The sequence below is a fragment of the Pseudopipra pipra genome, chromosome 3 (assembly GCF_036250125.1).
Source record: "Pseudopipra pipra isolate bDixPip1 chromosome 3, bDixPip1.hap1, whole genome shotgun sequence".
In the NCBI taxonomy this organism is placed as follows: domain Eukaryota; kingdom Metazoa; phylum Chordata; class Aves; order Passeriformes; family Pipridae; genus Pseudopipra; species Pseudopipra pipra.
The window spans coordinates 76,159,178-76,179,625 of record NC_087551.1 but is presented as its reverse complement, the minus strand read 5'-3'; the positions used below and the strand labels follow the sequence as shown (position 1 = coordinate 76,179,625).

The window sequence follows — 20,448 nt, the reverse complement described above, 5'->3', positions numbered from 1 at the left end:
TTTCCTTTTGCTCTATTTCATTAAAAAAATTAATACGAACTACACTTTAACCCTAAAAACAAAAACAACATGCCAGTCTATATGCACAATTTAACTAAATAACTTACCGAAGTCTGGCTAGTACAACCTGAAGAAAATTCAGGACCATACTCAGCTCAGCTCCTCGACAAGCAGGCAGCAGCATTGTAAAGCCATCATTTAGCAACTTTTCCTCAGAAAGGCTCAAGTAGCAGCTAGTCTCAAACACTTCCTGGACACCATCAACGTAGGTCGAAAGTAGAGTCCAGAGATTGTGTCTCTGCGTGTAGTCATTTTTGTTTACTAAAAACTCCTTTGCCTTCTCACGGAAAGCACTTGAGATTTTCTCAGCTAGGGCGCTAACGTCCATGTTCTTCTCAACATAAATCAAAAGGAAAGCAAAATGACCTCTCCAGATGAGAGTTCTCTGAGACACGGTGATGGAGGATGGAGCCAGGAAATCCAAAAGATCCAACACTCGACTCACTATATCTTCTGTCTCCACAACAATTGCTAGCATGAGGAATAAGCTAAAAAAGTTGTGCAGCCCCACTTCTGTCAGCTCCTGCATTCTTTTCCGATGGAACTTGGAATAAATTCTACATTAAAAAAAGCAAACAAACAAATAAACAAACAGGAAAGAGTAAGTTTCTTAACTTTTCTATCTGCTTGAGAGATTAAAATTGTATTTTCATGCTTTTAGTTTACAGTTATCCTCTTCCAATAACATTTACATCTTAAATACCCTTTTTTTCTCTCTCCTATTGTTTTGGCTACTGGAACAAATGCGCTTCTTCATGTTCTGCTCCTATTTTAAGCTACATGTTAAGTGTTTCCAATACGAGGTGCAGCCTAACCCTTCTTCCCTATCCAACCTCTAGTACACAGTTAAGCACAATGTAAACATCTAAACCTTTTCTACTTGTGATGGGTGTCCTCCATACCATGCCTTCATATCAATCAAGTCTAGCCCATGAGGGCTGCTAGGAAAGGAAGCTGCCAAATGACAGCTCTTTGCAACAGCAAATCATTCCTGTATCACAACCTCTTCCCTAGAAACTCCCTTATTTCCATGTGGAAATCAGCTACTGATTTCTGTTATGGCATACTGCTACAGTTGCTGTGATCAAAGTCTCACCTACCAAACCATCACTGCAGTAAAAGGGAGAGGAAGATTTCTAAAAGAAAATCCTTTTCTCCACAGTGTTTCTCCAAAGTCTGTATCAACCTGTATTGCATAACTATGAAAGGAACTGTAGACTCCAAGTTTGGAAGAAAACAGGGAAACTGAGGCGTTTGGAAGAGAAACTTCTCTCCAGCAGGAAGATGGTAAACTTTACCTGTACTGCTTATGGGACAGAGCTCAAGTCATAAGTAGCTGATGGTGACAAGCACTGCTACTTTGCAACTTTAAAGTGGTTGACAAAACCGGAAAGCTTTTACAATGACATCTTTTCTGTGACCTTTGCTTGGATCTGGACTTTTAAATAAATGTCACCATTCCTACAACAGAGGAGTAAGATGAAAATGGCTTGCTTAACTTTTTGATTTGTAGGTTTAAAACCTTGGGTATATCCTTTGCCTTTAATTTAAAGTAAGTTCCACATACAGTAGTTAAACATCCATAAATGCTGGTTTCCTACTCTGTCACCTGGAAAAATAGTTGGAAATGGTGCTGAAGTTATCAAATCTAGCCACCAAAATTACAGCAAATCCAATTAATGTTGTTTAGTAGTAAATTACTGCTGACAGGCATTTACATTTTTCATGCATCAATTAATGCTTGGTTAGCCGCTGAAAACAGAGTTCATCCCAAAATCATGGCTGTAGGCTGTTAAATTTTGCTACTTGTGTAATTGATTTTTTCAAGGTAGAAATTACGAATACTGGTTGAGCAGACCGATGCACTGAGTGTTGTGTATTACTATTCCCACTCTTAAATTAGGGAAAGCAACAAGCTATAATAGCACAAAAAGGTAAGTATAATTTGCTTTCAGTAAGAACAGAGCAGGGTAATTAAAATCACAAAATAAAGCAAGACACTGATACTAAATCCAACAACATATTTGTTTCTATGAAGTTGTAGTGATTTTAAAACCCAAACTTTACTGACTATAACAACTTGTGAAGTGTACATAGACATTATATTTTTGACAGGTATACTTTTCTGATAGCCAAGACAACCCTGCTTTCTTGGAAAAAGCACCACATAACTTGGTGAGGTGTGCTGTACACATGGGCAGTTTCTTATGTATTTATGACTTGTGTACACGAATATCTTACTAATATTTACTAAAATTTTAATTAATTTTATTAATACTTAATAAGATCTTTTTAAAAAAAATCAAAACTGTAAACCAAAACTAATTCTAAGTCTTCTATATCTAATGAAAAAAATTTAAAAGGTAGCCCTTGTAATAATTACTACAATCTCATTACTATAATAAAAGTCTCACGGATTCATTCAGTAAGCATATAAAATATCAAGAGTTTGATTTAAAGCATATATATTTTATGGTTTTTTTAATATAATGACTGACTGTACTTCTTAATTAGTATGTTTCAAAATTAAGTGAAAAATTAAAACCCTCACAAAAAATATTGTGAGAAATTTTGGAAGTCATTAAAAAGAAACTAAATATAAATGAAATTGCAGGCCTACCAAGTGTTAGTCTGCATGTTCTTGGACAACACATGGCTTATATGCAATTCAAACACAATTTCTGTGCTTTTATTACATTACCTGTCTGGCAACTGGGTTGTACCACTGCACAGGTTGCCAGTGTACCCAATGCCTGGCCAGCAAGATGAAGTAAATCATCACAAGCCAAGGTGATTCTTGGACCCAGCTCCTGGACCCTGTTACAGCCTCAGCTGGCAACAGTTGGCAACCTTGGATCCCTCATCCACCTTACTTTCTCATGGGCACAGTATCCGCCCGTCTTGCATGTGGCTGGAAGGGCCACTGATTCACTACACTTCTTACAACAGGAGAGAAACTAAATAGTAGCCATACCGTCCTTTAATTTGTTTCCAAGGATGCATGCCACTGTTTTCTTCTTTAATCATCCGTGCCAAAATGCAGAGAAAAATGAAGTAACTGTTGCGGGACTTGTACAGAGAAGGGATCTGCTGTTCGCAGCAGCAACATTTCACCAACTCAAGCATTGACAAAGAAGTCTTACTAACATTTGCCAGATCCTTCAGACCAAGCCAAGGAACAGTAAAGCCACTGTTCTAAAAGAATAAATGAAAACAGAAAGATTATAAATAACAGTAAATGCTAATATTCCAAATGCAATAAGATGCAATCCTTCACACAAACAAAAGGATATATTCCTACCACAACTAGAAAATAAAAATTTATTGTAACTATGTACAAAGTGTTTTTACAAGATCTTAAAATCAGTAGTCCTGATGAAAAGTAAGACTAAAATTATAACTTATTCTATTGACACATAACGTAATGGATCAAAGCATAAATTTAAACATGATTTCATTAAATAAATAGCAAGTTTAGGGATACTGCCATTGACTAGGTAGTTTTACAGAAGTATTTGCAATCAAGCTTGGCTACAGGAAAATCAAAATTAATGAGTAAAATTCAAGGACTGCCCAAATGCAATTCTGTATTTTCATATATTCATCTACTTACCAGATTCTTGCTGTAATAATCCCAGAGTATGGTGACAACAGATAGGTTCAAATCCCAGAAACTACACAAAGTCAAACAGCACTGAAGATGCATTCTTAAGTGTTCCTCTAACACACCAGTCTTGAAAAGGAAGTAAGAAATTAATTTTAGGAGGGGAGCATTACCTTATCTACACATAAACCCAATACTAACAGACTATTCAAAGTAATTTCCTAATACAAAAATTATTTTTAATTATATACTGTTGAGTAAATGCATCTGCTAATACAAGCAACAAACTAGAAGATAAAAGCTGACAATTGTATCCTGTAATCCAGCCAATGTAATACTGTGTCACAGAATCACAGACTCATTTAGGTTGAAAAAGATCTCTCAGATCATACAGTCCAACCTTTGACTGACCATCACCAGGTCAACTAAACCACAGCACTAAGTGCCACATCCAGTTGTTTCTTTAACACCTCCACGGATGGCGATTCCACCACCTCCCTGAGCAGTCCATTCCAATGTCAAACAACCCTTTCTACGAAGAAATTCCTTCTGATGTCCAGCCTGAACCTCCTCTAGTGCAGCTTAAGACTGTGTCCTCTTGTCCTGTCACTAGTTGCCTGGGAGAAGAGGCTGACCCCCACCTGGCTGCAACCTCCTTTCAGACAGTTGTAAAGAGTGATGAGGTCTCCCCTGAGCCTCCTTTTCTCCAGATCTGTAGACACATTAGGGTAACAGCCAGCTCAACATTGTGAGCCTAACTTGAAACATGACTGCATGGTACAGAACCTCACAAAACAGTAAATGGGGCAGTAGCCATACTGAATGCATGAGTCAGCTGAACACTTAAACCCTTCTGTCACGTATGTCCCAAGGAAAGCTCATTCACCACGGACACAGAGGGAAGGTGCAACCGTCTAAGAACTCATATTTCTCTTTATAATATTCCAAAGAGGAAAATCTTTTGTTTCTGAATCATGTTCCTTCTCAAATCTCTGCAATATGGCTATGTTGCTAATATTCCAGACAATTCTAAGTCAAGGGCAAAATAAGCCTCTGAACACTGGGGAAACAAAAAGTACAAAAGACTTCCCACACAACATTTTTTGTGTTCCAAATTTTGCATTTGAAAGGAAGAAGGTTTCTAGGAAAGAAAACAGGAAGTACCAAACAATTTAAAGACAGTGAAGCACTCAGCTTGTAATTCTGGGATATTGAGAGTGGTATTCTTCTCATTCAGCTTTTGACGACAACAAAACTGGACTTGCATCAGAGGTAGGATACTAGGAGCTTCATACTCCAACTGAAATCATGTGTTTAATCCAGTTTATTTTAGACATCTACTTTAGTAGTCCTGTAAGGGCTTTACTGTCTCCATTGACTATAAAAGTGGTTTAGTGGACAACTTATGTGTAGTTAAGGGTAGACTTTTACACATATAAGTCTAACATCTCTGGCATAGTAGCAACTTGTTCTGTGACAAGAGAAACTCTGACCTACTTCTAGCTTTCAAATAAATCTAGATATTATACAGGCCTGGAATTTGTAACAGCATAAAATAAGCTAAGGAAGAATAAAAGGAGTAAGAAATATTAAAAAAATATACAGGATTAATTTATTACTCAAAATCATAGCCCTAGGAAGGGGAATGAAAACAACTATGCCTCAGATAAATATTGGGGAGTTATCTCCTTCAGTTTCAATTACAGTGCTAGGTCCTCAGTTATATCCCAAGCTCATCCAACTCAGAAAATTCTTAAATAAATCACTAATGCCAGGTGATGGAAAAAGATGACATTAGGTTGTATTGGGTTTTGCTGTGTTGGTTCTTTTTAGGGGGTTGCTTGGTTATTTTTGTTCTTGTTTGAAAAAGTCATTCGATAAATACCTGTTAGTGGAAGAGTGGGACTTTTTACAAGGGCTTGTTGTGATAGGACAAGGGGGAATGGCTTTAAACTGGAAGAGGGTAGAGTTAGATTAGATAGTAAGAAAAAATTCTTTACTGTGAGGGTGGTGAGACACTGGAAACAGTTGCTCAGAAAAGCTGTGGATGCCCTATCCATGGAAGTGTTCAAGACCAGGTTGGATGGGTCTTTGAGCAACCTGGTCTAATGGAAGGGGCTGGAACTAGATGATCTTTAAGGTCCCTTCCAAACCAAACCATCCTATGATTCTGTGACTTCTGGTCTTACCCACAATACTACTTCTTATGGCTTACTATGTTTTAGAGCTGCTTTTATTCCTGTTTTCATAGGAATAAATGCCACACATACGAATCTCACTCACTGTCTCTACCTGGCTACACATTCATGTGGAAAACATCATTTGCTACACTTTATCAAAATTCTGTAAACAATTATACAATCACCTACAATAACTTCTAACCATGCCTGCCTTCTCTTCTCAGGCACATATGGCTTCTAAAGTGGTACATTTCTAAAACAACCTGCAAATTCAAAAGGCATTCTCAGTTGTCATAGAAAATTATATATTCAAGACACTATGTATAACATATAAAACCCACTGAAATAGAAAAGTGACTCTCCAGTAGAGACTCATTAAAAATATACAGAATAATAATTCAAATACAATAAAAATGCCTACAAATGAAAAGATACTCAAGTATTTTTTCAGATATGACATAACTAACTATTAAATCAGTAGACTTCCCAAAAATCACAATCTTGCACCAAAAAAAGAAGGGACAGAACAGCTGGTATTTTTTAATTAATAAAAGTAGGAGCCTTGATATAAAACAAAAAACTGCAGCTGAGCATATCTATTTCTCTAGAGGGATCTACCCAGTTACAAAAGATGTAACCCCCCCACAGACACCAAAACACACTCCCTTTAGTCTTAAAGCTATTATGTTGTGTCTAGGATTATGTTTAGAATCTAATTCAACAAACAATGACTGTTTCAGTTGAATTAATTCAACAATAAACATGACATTGTGAGCAGCTTCAATTTGAATCATTATTTATCTGTCCAACGATAGTTTTAGAACAGTTTCTAAAACCAAGATTGTAATGAAGGCTTTATCTCAAATTTAATATGAAAAAGTTCTCCAGACTTCAAATATCCCTGGGATTAATGGATTCTCTCATTGCTCTTTTGCTTAAAATGGTCTCTTGCACTGCTGGAAATACTATCAGAACTCTTGAGGTACTCAGCTTTTAATTTATCACAGAAGGGAGAAACACCAGATTCTATCAAAATGATAGTACTATTGAAACACAACATTTTTCTCTTATGACCTCCTACTGTAGTAACAAAATTGGTTTTCTAGAAATCCAACAAATACTTCTATATCTTTTTTAAAGTAGAATTAAACAAAAATACAGTAGAGATATAACAAAATTGAGGCAGCAATGAAACAACGAGAAGCACTTATATTCTAAAATGAGAAGTCTAATAGAGACTGCTATTAGTGCTTAAGAACTAAAAAGCTTTTGATTCTCACAATAAACTTCATAAACACAAATTCATCTTATACTGACATTCCACAAATTTAGTCAGTTTGATGTTGCCTCATAGACAAAAACAGCTACGCAAACATTCAACAATTTTCATTTTGTAGTACAAATATAATTGTAAACCAGCTTTACTATTTTTATAGTCAAGTAAGAGAATTCCAAATTACAACAGGAGGAAACACTTCATATAACTAGTCTCCCCAAAAATGCCCATTTTTTGTGATACAGATGGGAGATTTTTCACAAGAGCAATTGTTTTCAACTCTTATCCATTAAGAATTAAAAAAGAGAGTAATTTCTGGCTGAAGAATTCACCTTTTGGTCAACCATTTGAAGATGAAAGGATATATCCAAGGAAGCAGCACACTACACTTGCCCACATACCCATGATTCCTCATATCTTCTCACAAATAAAGTATTTTTATTTCCCATCCCTATTGATCCTCTAACCTGAACAGCACCTTCACATCTTCTCCTTGCTCAGCAGCAGGCTGAGTGTAACCTTATAAAGGAGTTTCTATCTGGTGACAGGGCATTGCAGCACCCCTCTACCACCTTCACCTGTACATGCACACCTTCTTCAGGAGGTCTTTATCACACCCAAAATCCAGCATATTCTGGATGAAGGTGGCTCAGGCTCTCTCCTGTCTGCATGTGACCACTAAACACAATAGGATTACTGAAACTACCAAAACGCTGCAGGTTTAACACTGGTTAGTCATTTTTGTGTCCCAACACTTAGTCGCCCTAAGGATGTTAAAGGCAACTCCAGCTTCTGCTGATTCATCATCAGAGGTGACCATTCTTTTCTCTACTTTCATGATGCTCCCTTACCCTCAATGGCTGCAACAGTGCCTATTAAATTATCTTTTCACAACACAGAATTTGAAGCTCACGTGAAGAGAATAGTTAACTGGTAGGAGATTATCAACTTACATTAAAAATATATGTTCAGTACCTTTTTCAGATACTTTGGAACACACAAAACTATGCATAGTTGATGTCATCTTTGTTTCCCCTCCTTCTTTGTAAATTCCCATTCTTTTTCTGAATATGTATAGTCTACAAGCTTTTGAAGATAGGGAGCAACAAGCACAGTGGATTATGAAGTTGATGGACATAGTACTAAACATGATTAATTTTTAAGCTCCCATATGAAGTTGCTAACCACCAATTCCTGCTCTCTCTAGCAAATGAGTGATTCAGCACTATTATTTCTTCTAATTTATATTGCACAGCTATTGCTGTGTATCTGTAGTATAGATAACAGAGGGTATATGCTGAAAAGGATGGCTCAGATAGGATTAAAGAACAAACTCAAGCCATCTGTTAATAAGCAGTATCATCGATTTTGTCCTGCTGTTCATTCAAAGAGCACTATTCTCCCTTTTGCTTTTTTCTGCTTCTCCATATTCCATTTCATTACTGACTTCTTGATATCTCATTGTGCTTCTCATTCCTACGTTTTCTGGACTCAAAAATACTCAAGAGGTGCAAAAGGATAAGATAAACTCTAGGAGTGGCTACTTGAAGCTGACAGGTCAACAGAGGAGACGGACATGTATGCTGGCAAAAGAAAATCTCCTTCCTTGACACTGTCAAGAAGGCTGCTGTGCAGGGATAGGGAGCAGAATGCATTTCTTCATAAAGTGTTACATTCACTTGTGCATGCACATATAGGAACTAATGTGCCCCAAGGAGCACTTCCCACAGGCAGCTAATTCCATAATGCAAGAAAAAGATAATGAACAAATAAAAAAAGGAAATAAACTAGATGGCTCCTTCAATGGCTGGTAATAGTTACAATCATGTCCTTGGCAAATAAAGGTTTAATTCCTACAGTAGTTGCCTTTGGAAATTAAAACAGATGTTTGCTTTTGAACTTGGTCACCTAGCTGCCTTTCTAAACTGTCTACAGTTCAATAATTGTTTAACAGAAGCATCAAAAACTGTGTATTCCAGGTATATTCAACTTCAAAGTAATCTTTATTCAAAATAATAAACATTCACAAGCAAAGAGGAATATTTTGAAGAAAAAACCTTAACTACAAATGTCCTCTTACTGTTTCTCAGGTTGCTGATGTGCAGAGGATGCAACAGAGGAAGGTGGCTAATAAGCTACTCAGTTTTTATGCATCTTATCTAATTTAAATCTCTCCAGTTTCTCTCATAGAATGGTAAGCATCCAATAAGTAATGTCATTACTGTGGTTTTAATGTATGTGCACAGTTTGTATTTTCAGTTATGTACTGTATAATCATTCAGAAAGAGTTAATCTTTTAAGCTAAAAGAAGACATAACCAGGTGTAAAAGTATAGAGTATTAAAAAGCTGAAAAATCATGCAATCATTTCAACTATCCCAACAACCACCAATATTTTCTTGTAAAAAATGTAGTTGAAACAAGTATTGTTCCGTATTCCAGCTTCAACTACAGTTGCTGCTACTGCACAAGAAAGGCAGTAAAAATAATTTAAAAAACCAAAAGAACTGATTCCTCTTTTGCTTTCAATATCAGAACTTTGTGGGATTTTTCTTAATTTCATGAGACCAAATAAAAAAAATAAACATGTTTATTCTTGTCTTAAACATACACAAATAAAGAAATTATTTTATAGGTGTTGCCGATACAACATTTGCGATTTGTACCATGCAACTTTACAACAAATTTACAGAACTATAACGTAACATATTTTAAAACATGATGAACAGCATATTTAAAAGAATTTTAAAAGGAGGTCAATTTTGACCTCTGGGCCATGAAGCATTGCATTAACAGTTGTGCAGAAAGAAAAATGATAAGGTATGAAATGAGTGCTCAGAAACTAGAACCTTATCAGTAAGAGTTTGATTCAAGCCTGTAAGACAAATTGCTCAGCAAGGCAAGTCACCTTCCTGCTGTGATGAGGATATAGCTGAATTTTCAATGCAACTGACTATCTCCTTCATCATGTCTCCTCAACTTGATATCCTTACATTCAGTATCAGGTTTACCTTTTCTAAGATTCCAGTTCTTATTCTGAATACATCTTGTCTGAGTAGCCATATACCTATCCTTCCAGGCTAATTATCTTTTTTTGTTATCTGACAATTTAGCATCAAGCACAACCACTTTAAAGCAAGTGTAACTGCTAACAAGGAGGGGACTGTATACTGTCATAGTTCAGCTATGTCAAGGATGTTCATTTACCAGTGATAAAAACACTAAATTCCAAAAATGCACTTGTTAGTTGGACTTTGTTTCATGCCCTGTCTTTTCCTGAAACCATCCCTGACACTTTCCTTGTCCATTATTCCTTCCTTTACACACTTACTTGAGCATCAGTGGATTTTTTCAGGAGTTCTTCCACAAATTTCCAATTGGATTCCTTCTGTTTCTGAAAAACAATTGAAAGAGCATTTGCATCCCTGAAAGGAAACATTATGTAATAATGTGAAAATAAGAAGGCAAAATATTTCCAGAAATATTTAGTTTCATGGCAGCATATTGTAGTCATCACTGAAAACAGCTTTTTTGTTATATGAATGTAATTGATATCTGTCCTAAAAATTAGCCCTCAAAAACTAAATAAAGAGCCAAAAATAAAGAGTATGCAATTTGAACCACTTTAAGTGACTCATCTGCAATCCCAACCTTCACCTTTAATAGAGAAGCAAAACATTCAGGCATTTTTTATTAGTCCAAGCAATAGGTCTTACAATTTCTTCCTTTAACGTTCTGTAAAAAGGAAGATACAAGGGAAAAGAAGGAAGAAAAAGTACAACCTCACATTTGCTTGGTTTTTTTTTCCAATATAAAAAACACTTCTAACTCATTTTTTCCAGGACAAACATGAATGATTGATTTGGCCAATTCAGTAAGGGTAGTTCAAATATGGTCTATAATTCATATTCTTGAGCTTGCAAAGACAGATGATTATCCATTTGAATCAAACAGGCCATGCCAGTGAAGTAAAAAGATTTGCATGGCAAAGTATATTAAAAAGAGAAAAAAAACCCCCACATCTATTTATGCGAAGTGGGAAAGAAAAGGGTAGAAGGCTTTGCAACTAAGGCCATTTTCTCAGAGGGAAGGAGGGGGAGGAAAGGAAAAAAAAATAAAGCAACCAGGCCAACATACTTATAACTTCAGGAGGTCCAACAATCATATCTTAGATTCAGCTATGTATATAGCCTGTGTAGATAAGTAGATGTGTGAACATAGTACTTTCATCATTATCCTGCCTTACTTGTTCCCTGCACTATCATAAGTATTAAGCCTTGTAGATTATTCTTCAGATAGCTGTCCCTTAAATGCCAGTATAGAACTTACAAGAAAGAGTATTTTATGCTTTGATAATTGAAATATAACTACTTTCCAGCATCAACACCATCGTGCTCCATCCTTGTCTGACTAGACTAATTAATGCTGTGACTTGGTGACAGTTCCAGGCAGAACTTCAGAGAGTACCAAGATGATTTTAAAGATGAACTTTTAAAAAAGATGCACTAATACTTGTGTAACACAGTTTGACTCCTTGGTGGCTTTGCATTTTTGCTTGAAAAGAAAAAGAAGATTCTGAAAAACAGGTAATGGTAGAAAGCCTTAGTCCGTAGACTGTTCATGAAACAAATACAAATGAAAAGACAGATCTACAGAAAGTTACACTAAAGCTGTGATTTCACGATTCAGCAACTTGAGCCATATCAATTAAGAAGCTCCCACTGCTTCTTCCTCATCCTGCCAGTTGCTCTTTCTGCCCTCACAACTGTAGAATGTACTTGGCTCAGTTTTTCTGGTACTTCTCTTTGTGGGATGCAGTGTGAACCAGAGCAGTGAATCGACTCAGAGCTTTAGAAGAGAAAGAAAGACTGAAAGGGAGGAGGGTCTGACCTAGGTAATAGGTCATAAATAATTGTGCCAGAACAGCAGAGGGCACATCATGCCTAGGGCAGTGTGGTGGGTTGACCTTGGCTGGATGCCAGGTGTCCATCCAGCCAGTCTATCACTCCCCAGCCAGACAGGAGAGAGAGTAAGGTGGAAAACAACCCACAGGTTGGGATAAGGTAGTTTAGTAAAGCAGAAGCAAAGCACAAGCTTGCATGTGCAAAAGTGAACCGAAAGATAACCAGGTTTATTCTCTGCTTCCCATGAGCAGCGATGGTTGGCCACTCCCGAGAAGCAGGGCTTCAGCGTGTGTGACAGTTCCTCAGCAGCCAGTCATTGGAGACAATGAATGCCTGCCTTCCTGCTCCTTCACTTAGCTTTTATGTCTGAGCTGACGTCACATGGTCTGGAATATCCCCTTGGTCAGTTTGGGTCAGCTGACCTACTTGGGTCTCCTCCCATGATCTTGCCCTCAACTGAGGAAGGAATGTTACAGTGCTGATGCTGTGCTCAGCAGTAGCCAAAACACCGGTGTGTTATCAACACCCTTCTAGCTATCAATGCCAAGCCCAGCCCTGTGAGGGCTAGTATGGGGAAATGAACTCCAGCTCAGTGAGACCCAATACAGGCAGTGAGCAGGACTTAAGCTGTTATTGATTTCAAGGCTTTGCACCAGAGCTAGCATCCTGTCAGGAGAGGCCATTACATTAACAAACAGCCAAGGAGTAAAGGCGGCACTTCAATAGTGAATATAATCCAGGATTCCCAGACAGTTCTGGCTAGTATTTACATCAGACCTTTGACTGCTGCATTTTAGAGCCCAGTGTTATGTGACTACCTACACACTGGCATGGTCCTACTGCAGCCTCCAAGTAAATCTGGCCTTTTAGCAGTTGACTAGTTTTATCAGTAATGAGTAGATATTAGTTATGCTAAATGTCTATGAGACCGCTGAATGTCTAGATTGACCTGCTCAGAATGTTTTTAGCAGTATCATAGTCCAAGGACACATGTGTTATACAACAGGTGTTTATTGCCAAAGTTCCAGCTCATCTGCAGTACGCAGATCACTTGACAAGATCCAGGAGTAATCTGGGCAAACTCCTGACACCAACTGGAATCGATTACAAGAGTGCACCCAGGTTCAGCCCAAACTCAGGAAAGAACACCAGCAACCACCTGCTGCAATCTTTTTTACCCACAATTGTCTCTATATTTTAACAGACTTGTTTCATTCAAATCCCAAAAAATTTACATCCTAACAGTATTCCCAACTGCACTAGCAATATGGCACGACAACTGTTTACAATCCATTCTTGTCAAAAAATAAGTAGAATCTACATCTCCTACTCCAAACCTGGTGGTTTAAAACTTTCTCCCTCCAACCCCAGAGAGTCCTAAAAGTCAACACAACCTGGAGACCTTAGGATCCATGAAAGTGCTGCTAAAACCAAAAACTTGAGCTGAGACCCCCAGGGTATGCAGGAAGAAACTTTTGAAAGCATTAACTAAGCTGACTACCTGGAAAAGCCATATTAGGCTTCTCAGCTGGAAGTTCCATGTTTGCTTATCTTGCCATTTAGTCATTTCAGATTATTCTATTCAAAGGCAAGAATTCTTAGCCCCAAGTAACTCTGCCTATATTACCCTAGCCCACAGGATATTGAAATTGACCCCTGCAATGTTCAGAAGTAGCAATTTTTCTCATCAGGTCCCATTTGGGTTTTAAATGCTTTTCAGAAGAGTGAAGTGGGACCTGAATGGGGAGATACGGAAAGAGACACGTACTGTACATCCCTCAGAACAGAGTCTCTAAGAAACCTGGCCAAAATTTTCTAGTAGAAGGAAGTAGTTTCATGTGTGTGAAATATACATTCAATATATATGAATCATTGCATATTTGAAATTGCGTTATATGAGCTAAAGGGGAAAAAATAAAAAGAAGCAAGTCTGAAACCTACTTAGAATTTTAAAAGCTTTTATAACAACCTCAAGGCCATGCAGCCCACATTAAAAAATTGAAAATCTTCCACAGATGACATAGCCTTAGAGGCAATTTTTGCTACAGAGCATACGAATAACCATCATTATGACACATCACCCTCCCACCTCTGATCACAGTTAATTAAAAGAAAGCATGTGTCACGAAGCTATTGCATCAGGTGTTTAACCAACAAAACAGGACTACATTGAGCACTGATGTAATTCCATTGACTTCACAAATTTATATCACTATTTTACCTTAAAATGTTCGAAGAATAGTTGACGTTGCAATTCAGGGAGGGGGACAGGACCTAAGTAAATGGTTACCATCAACTATCTATGACAGATTACATTACTGAGTGAAAATGCACTGATGTTACAGAGAGATTTTTTTTTGTACAAGAGAAATCCTTGGACAAACTCGCAGTCACACTCAGAAATGCAAAGCCAGAAACATCAAGGGAGTGCGCACAGGATGGTGTCATGATTTACAAATCAAAACTTGGAAATTCTCTTCTCCAAGGTGGGCTCTAAGGAAAAAAATATTATTGCATCTTGTGCAAGTCACTTCCTGACACTGTGTCTCAGATTCCTACTTTAAAATAAGAACAACAGGAATCCTTTTTTCCATTCTTTTTTGGTTTATGTAAATAATACAGTGCCTGGAGAAAAAAAAAAAATCTCTCACAAGGCTAAATATATAATCTATCAGTATGAGATACAGGAAAAAAAAATCCAATGATCAAAGTAAACAGTATCACTGCATTTGGATTAAGGCATTAAATATAAAAAAACCCAATATAAGCGCCTGTTTCACACTGATTTCTGTATTCAGCCTGGGAATAACCTTTTCTCTCCATCTAAGTTTCTTAATAAGCAGGGAGTGTAGAAAAGCTATCTTCCAGTGCTCCTCTGAAGCACACTGTGGACTGTGGTTCTCTCCCATCCACACAGTAGCAAGGCAAAAGCAGGGCTTGAGACAACCTTCAGTGTAAGAATCAGACCTGGTCTGCAACTTTACACTGTATGAATTTGTAAGAAGTTGCTACATTTTGCCATATGATCCTAAAGAACCTGTCAACTGGGAAGCAGCAGAAGCATAAGGATCCCAGAGGCATCAAGTTCTCCAGTGACCAGAAATGGTCATGAGTTTTTCCAACTAAGTATTCAAGCACTCAAGTACCACACCTCCCCTATATTTTTTTTGTTATTTACAAATTTGCAGATTAAAAGTAACAAGTAACTCTTACTTTTAGTAGAAACTCATTTTACTCAGGATTGTAAGCACTAACAGAAATTCAACATTTTTCTTTACTTCTCTATATACTAATGCTTTTGAAGACCTAAAGACAAAGGAGGGGATTTTAAGTTATCAAAACAAATCACTCAACCTATGTGATCACTCTTCCCTTTTTACACATCTGCTGTTCACAAACACATCCTAAGTCAGGAATGGAAATCATGGTACAGATTTTAAGAGAAAGAGGATAAGACCTTTCCCATTTTAATACACACTAATAAATTACAAATAATAAAAGACGGTTCACAAGAAAGGTCAATTGGGCCCCGTTTGTGGAAGAAGCCATACAGAGCTTATGCTTGGCAAATTAGGAAATATAAGCAATGCAGCTGAAATGTTAAAAAATCCATCACACAAACAAAAAAAACCCACCACCACCAAGAGAAACAAGCACAACGACAATAAGGCAGAAGATAAAAGAACAGAAGGACAGATGACAGAAGACGGCATGACTGGATTCTCCCTAAGCAAAATACATGATCAGTGAGGAAAGAAACCAAAAAACCAGAAAACACACCATGTCAAAACCACCCCAAAACTCCTCATTTTCTGAGTCTTCAGCTATCTGCCTTCTAATAAGCTTCCTCTGTAGTCAATAAAGAAAAATTGGCAACTTTCATACCTCTAAAAATGGATTAATTGCCTCAGTAAGTGCCTATTTCCTTCCCAATTAATTATTAGAAATTTAAAACTAGGCAGGATGAATCTCAGAGTAAGAGGCTGAAAGAGGGGTCAGGGTTTACATGACCTCTGAACTGTAGAAAACTGCAGTGAGGTTCATGAAGGAATTTGATGCATCAGTACCAAGTATGCATACATCTTGCAGGTGTAGGAATAGGATGTGCAGGTCTCATCTAGGCCCCTTATAGAATGCATGGTAATGTCAAATCTCTCACAATGAGGCCCACACACAAGAACTGATTAATCAGGGATTAGCCTGCTCTAGCCTGTAGGCTTTCTTGCAACTTATTGCCAGAATTTCCTAAACTGAAGCTTAAATTCAACAATTATTAGACAGTGTCTATTGGTAGCACACCAACATAAAAACTAAGCTGTATACACAAATATATATGCATCTATGGAAAGACGACTGGGGATAAAATTAGAGGAAACTGAGAAGTTATAATGGTACGGAAATTACAGGGTAAAATACAGCTGCTAGTCCTTAGATGAAATGCAGTTGGCAGCTCCACAGTGATTCCCCATACAACAATAAGCACCTGCTAAGAGGGGTGGAACGGAGGATGAAGTGAAGACATCACAACCAGGCTCTGTGGAAATCCTTCCAGGGAGGGGAACTACATGGTACTTTGCAACTGACAAACGGCACAGCACCTGTCAACCAAGGGAGGTAGGAGATGTCCTGCTGCTGAGCCAACAACTGTGGCAAAATCTCTCTCCTCAGATGAACTTGGTTCATTAAAGCCTAACTGTAATACTAGTGCACACCTCCATCCCAAAGTCACCTGTCTCCAAGGTATGACTACCCCCTACTGGGCATGCACTCTGTATTTTTTGACTGTATCTAAAGTGAAGCAGGGAACCTTACACAAAGAAGTAACAAAGGTATTTATGACTAAAGTCACTTAAGCTCCACATAAACATAAAGAAATAGTATAGAAGTAAGTTGAGAATGGAGAAAAAGTTAGGGAAGGCTCCATCATAACTGCTAGGATCAGTCAACAGGTTGAACCCGTCTTCTCCCACCACAGGGATGCCTATGGGGTAAGAGCCACTCTGTGCACACTGAATACTTTTATTGGGACTAGAGTTTGTCTGTGTATTGCTTTGAATATGTTTTTTGCAGTCAGATACTATCATTGGCAATCTTTGAATCTTAACCTGTCACAATTTTCTATTAATAAGAGTGTTTTTCCATAAACTGTTACTGTGAGTCCCTCATGGGTGTTGGCAGCTGCTGGCAGTGGGTAACACACTTGAATAAAGTGGAAGATCTGCTGAGGGGTCATAAAGTGGGAAGACCTGTTGGTGTATTTCCCTGAATAAGTCAGGGGAATTGCTCTCCAATCCAGTAGGACTGTTTGGTGAAGGCACCCCATAACAGGATGCTGACACACAGGTCAGGCACAAGGGTCTCGGCTTTCCTGGGAGCACCAACAGACAAATCAAACACTCAGGGTCAAGGAAATCTCCCCATTTCACGTGACAGCATCTTATTGTGCCATTGCTGTGATGAAAAGGGCATGCAATTAGACAGACTGAAATTTATCCAGAGCAGGGCTATCGCTCTAAAGAAAAAAAGGGACATTAATAATTACACAGTCAATGTTTGAGATTTATACTTCATGCAGCACAAACTAATGTGTTCAGTTCCTAAAATAACAAACCCAGTCAAGCATTTATGCTGCAGGCAGACAGTTTTAAAACATATGCTACATCATTAAGTGTATGTGCCACTAAGTAGTTGGGATATTCAAGTTTCCTTAATACAGTAATCTACTGAATATCTGGTATATAATGTAAATATGTCAGAGGCTCCTAGAATGTTTACTGACTTGTACAAACCACATCTTAACACCACCAACCTTAAAGGATTTCTTTTAAGGAGTACGAATATTCCCGTATTACAACAGTATTTGTTTTCTATCAATAAAAATAACCAAAGAGATCAAAATCAATTATAATAACTCTTTGGTATTTCGAAAAAAGTATACCCACCTTTTCATCTACATTTCCATTACGGTCAAACTGATAGAGTGATGCCAGATGACTAACAATCCACCAGCTAAAACTCAATGGGTCTTTACATTGAATTGCTTCAAAACCGGACATCCCTTCTGAACTACTTGGCCTTTCAAAGATATTCTTTAGAGTTTTGTTCACCAAGCTCCAGAAACACTGTAGAAAATACAAAAGTTAATTTGAACTCTGTTCAATAAAAGCCTGTGTTAACAATTTTCTCTAAAATACTGTCCTACTGATTAATTTGCTTTTACAGAGAACAAGTCATTTAAAGAAAATAAGAAAAAGTAGTGGTCAGTATTAGCACAGAAAACCCAGAGGTACTTTAGAAAGTCTTCTCTCAAATGTCACTGGAAAGCAATGTGAAAGGACAAGGATGGGTCATGAGGAAGAACGCGGTGCAATACTTCACAGGCAAAATTACAAGCTGATGGATCGATGATGTGCAGACAGGACAGTGCACCAACACTCACAAGAGAGATAGGTATTAGAGCTCTTTAATGTGGACTTTTTGGAACATATTTTCCAAAACCTTCTAGTGCCAGACTAACCTAACCAACAGGAATATATTAGATGGTAGAGAATCAGTCTGAAAGACAGCAAACTGTTTTGTTACAGTCTGTTCCAGCAATGACAAACTGATTAACTCTTTTTGGCTCAGACTCCTGTCTATATCACAATATCACTTCTTTTTACAGCCTGTGCCTATCTTCCCTAGTTTTAGAGAAGCTCTCTGGGACTTTGCACCTGTATTTCACCCACCTTAGCTGGGTCCTAATCCTAACTTATGCTTGCCAGTGCAAATGCTTAACAGCAAGAAAGTTTTCACTTGTGCTGCCCACCTTTACATCTGTAGTCAATAACAAGTAAATAGCTATCAGTACGAACACTCTACAGTGAAGTACTTCATTCTGTACTAAGTGAACCATACTCATTGTGCAGATGGTCACTTTGGTTCTTATAAAGATTATTTTAGAAAACTTTCAAAGGATTTTAACACTTCTTAATATTCATTCAGAGAAACCTCAGCTCAATTCTAACCAGCAGTCAAGAAAAATTAAAACACTAGAAATTATTAGCAAAGGAAAAGAACAAAATAGAAAACATCATTATGCAATGTATAAAATCATATGCCCCCCCAACCCATACTTGGAATACTGCATGCAATTCTGGCACTCTGTCATTCAAAATAAGATGTAGAAGGCAGAAGGTAGGAGATTAAAGAAAAAAAGCAAACTGAAGAGGTATATAAAATTGTATTAGTATAAAGAAGGAGAACGAGTAGTGATTTGCTGATTTGCTCTTCCAATAGAAGTATAAGGGGGCATCTAAAGAAGTCAGCAACTACAAGATTCAAAAACAAAATCCAGGTCGTTCCTGTATAGATGGTTATCAAAGACAGAAATATGGGCTAGATGGATCATTGTTCTGACCGTACCCACGTTTCTAATGCCTGGAGATGAATCATTGCACGACATATCACGCAAATTGCAAATAATTTTTTTTTCAAAAATTAGTAAAGATGGATTTTTTTTTTGTTCTTATATATGACTTTGCTTTCTTCAGCACAAGGAGCACTCCTTATCAGTGCCCTAGGTCATAACAAGCAGTACACTGCAAAACTAGAGTCAGGACTTCACGCACATTCAAGACAGTGCCCTGAAGCATCACAGTTAGCATGCAGTCCTCCTAAAGCAAATATGAAGTTCAGTTCTACCATCAGGTCCGTGAACATTCATGGCAACATGGGAACATTTGGTGACTGTATTGTATCTATAACATGCAAGCATATATAACAGTATTCTTCCATTACCTCCGTATGAGATCCTTTACTTCTGTGGTCTAGCAGCTGAATAAGTAGAATCCAGAGTTCTTTAATGCAGGTACAGGGATAATGGTGACTAGTAAGAGCCTCAGAAGGTCGCACCTGAAAAAATATAGAATAAAATTATTCAGAGAAGTGTTATTTTTGAAATTGCATTTTATACACCAGTATTTCTTCTTGTCTTGGCTGTTTAGTTTGAGGTTTTGGGGTTTTTTTGCAGTTAAATAATATAGTTACAAGTACACATTTAAACGTGCATTATTTCATTAACATCTAAAATATCTCTATTATGCAACAGAGTCTTTTCCAATTCTACATAAGTTACAGGTTGTGCTATTTCTTAGTCTCTTCTGATCTACTTTCAAACATTATTTAATCAAATAAAACCAGCATTCTAAGTCCTAAACGAAAAGGAATTACAATAAAAACTGATTCATTGTCTGATAGAAAAGAAAAAATGATTGATTAGATTTTCTTGATGTTCTCAGGAAGAAAAATATTTGAAATGATTTAAAAGCTATTGTTGTTATTTTTAACTGAAAAATCCTTAATGACTAGGCATAATGCTAATAGAATATGTTTTTGTTGGCATGAGGATGTTAATGTTCCCACAACATTTCACAAAATCTGCTTT

The 20,448-nt window shown here is 37.4% G+C and overlaps 1 protein-coding gene across 3 annotated transcripts in view; it reads right to left on the bottom strand.

The window, feature by feature from the left end:
- MMS22L (MMS22 like, DNA repair protein) overlaps positions 1-20,448 on the bottom strand; it is a 103,347-nt gene that overhangs the window by 65,137 nt on the left and 17,762 nt on the right. For 2 of the 3 annotated variants that reach the window (XM_064649916.1, XM_064649914.1), the window contains exons 9-14: positions 19,803-19,916; positions 17,966-18,145; positions 10,451-10,513; positions 3,674-3,793; positions 3,035-3,255; positions 108-617 (exon numbers count right to left, since the gene is read on the bottom strand). In XM_064649916.1, coding sequence (XP_064505986.1) covers positions 108-617; positions 3,035-3,255; positions 3,674-3,793; positions 10,451-10,513; positions 17,966-18,145; positions 19,803-19,916 — 1,208 coding nt within the window. The remainder of the gene's footprint in view (positions 1-107; positions 618-3,034; positions 3,256-3,673; positions 3,794-10,450; positions 10,514-17,965; positions 18,146-19,802; positions 19,917-20,448) is intronic. The other variant, XM_064649915.1, reaches the window with a different exon arrangement.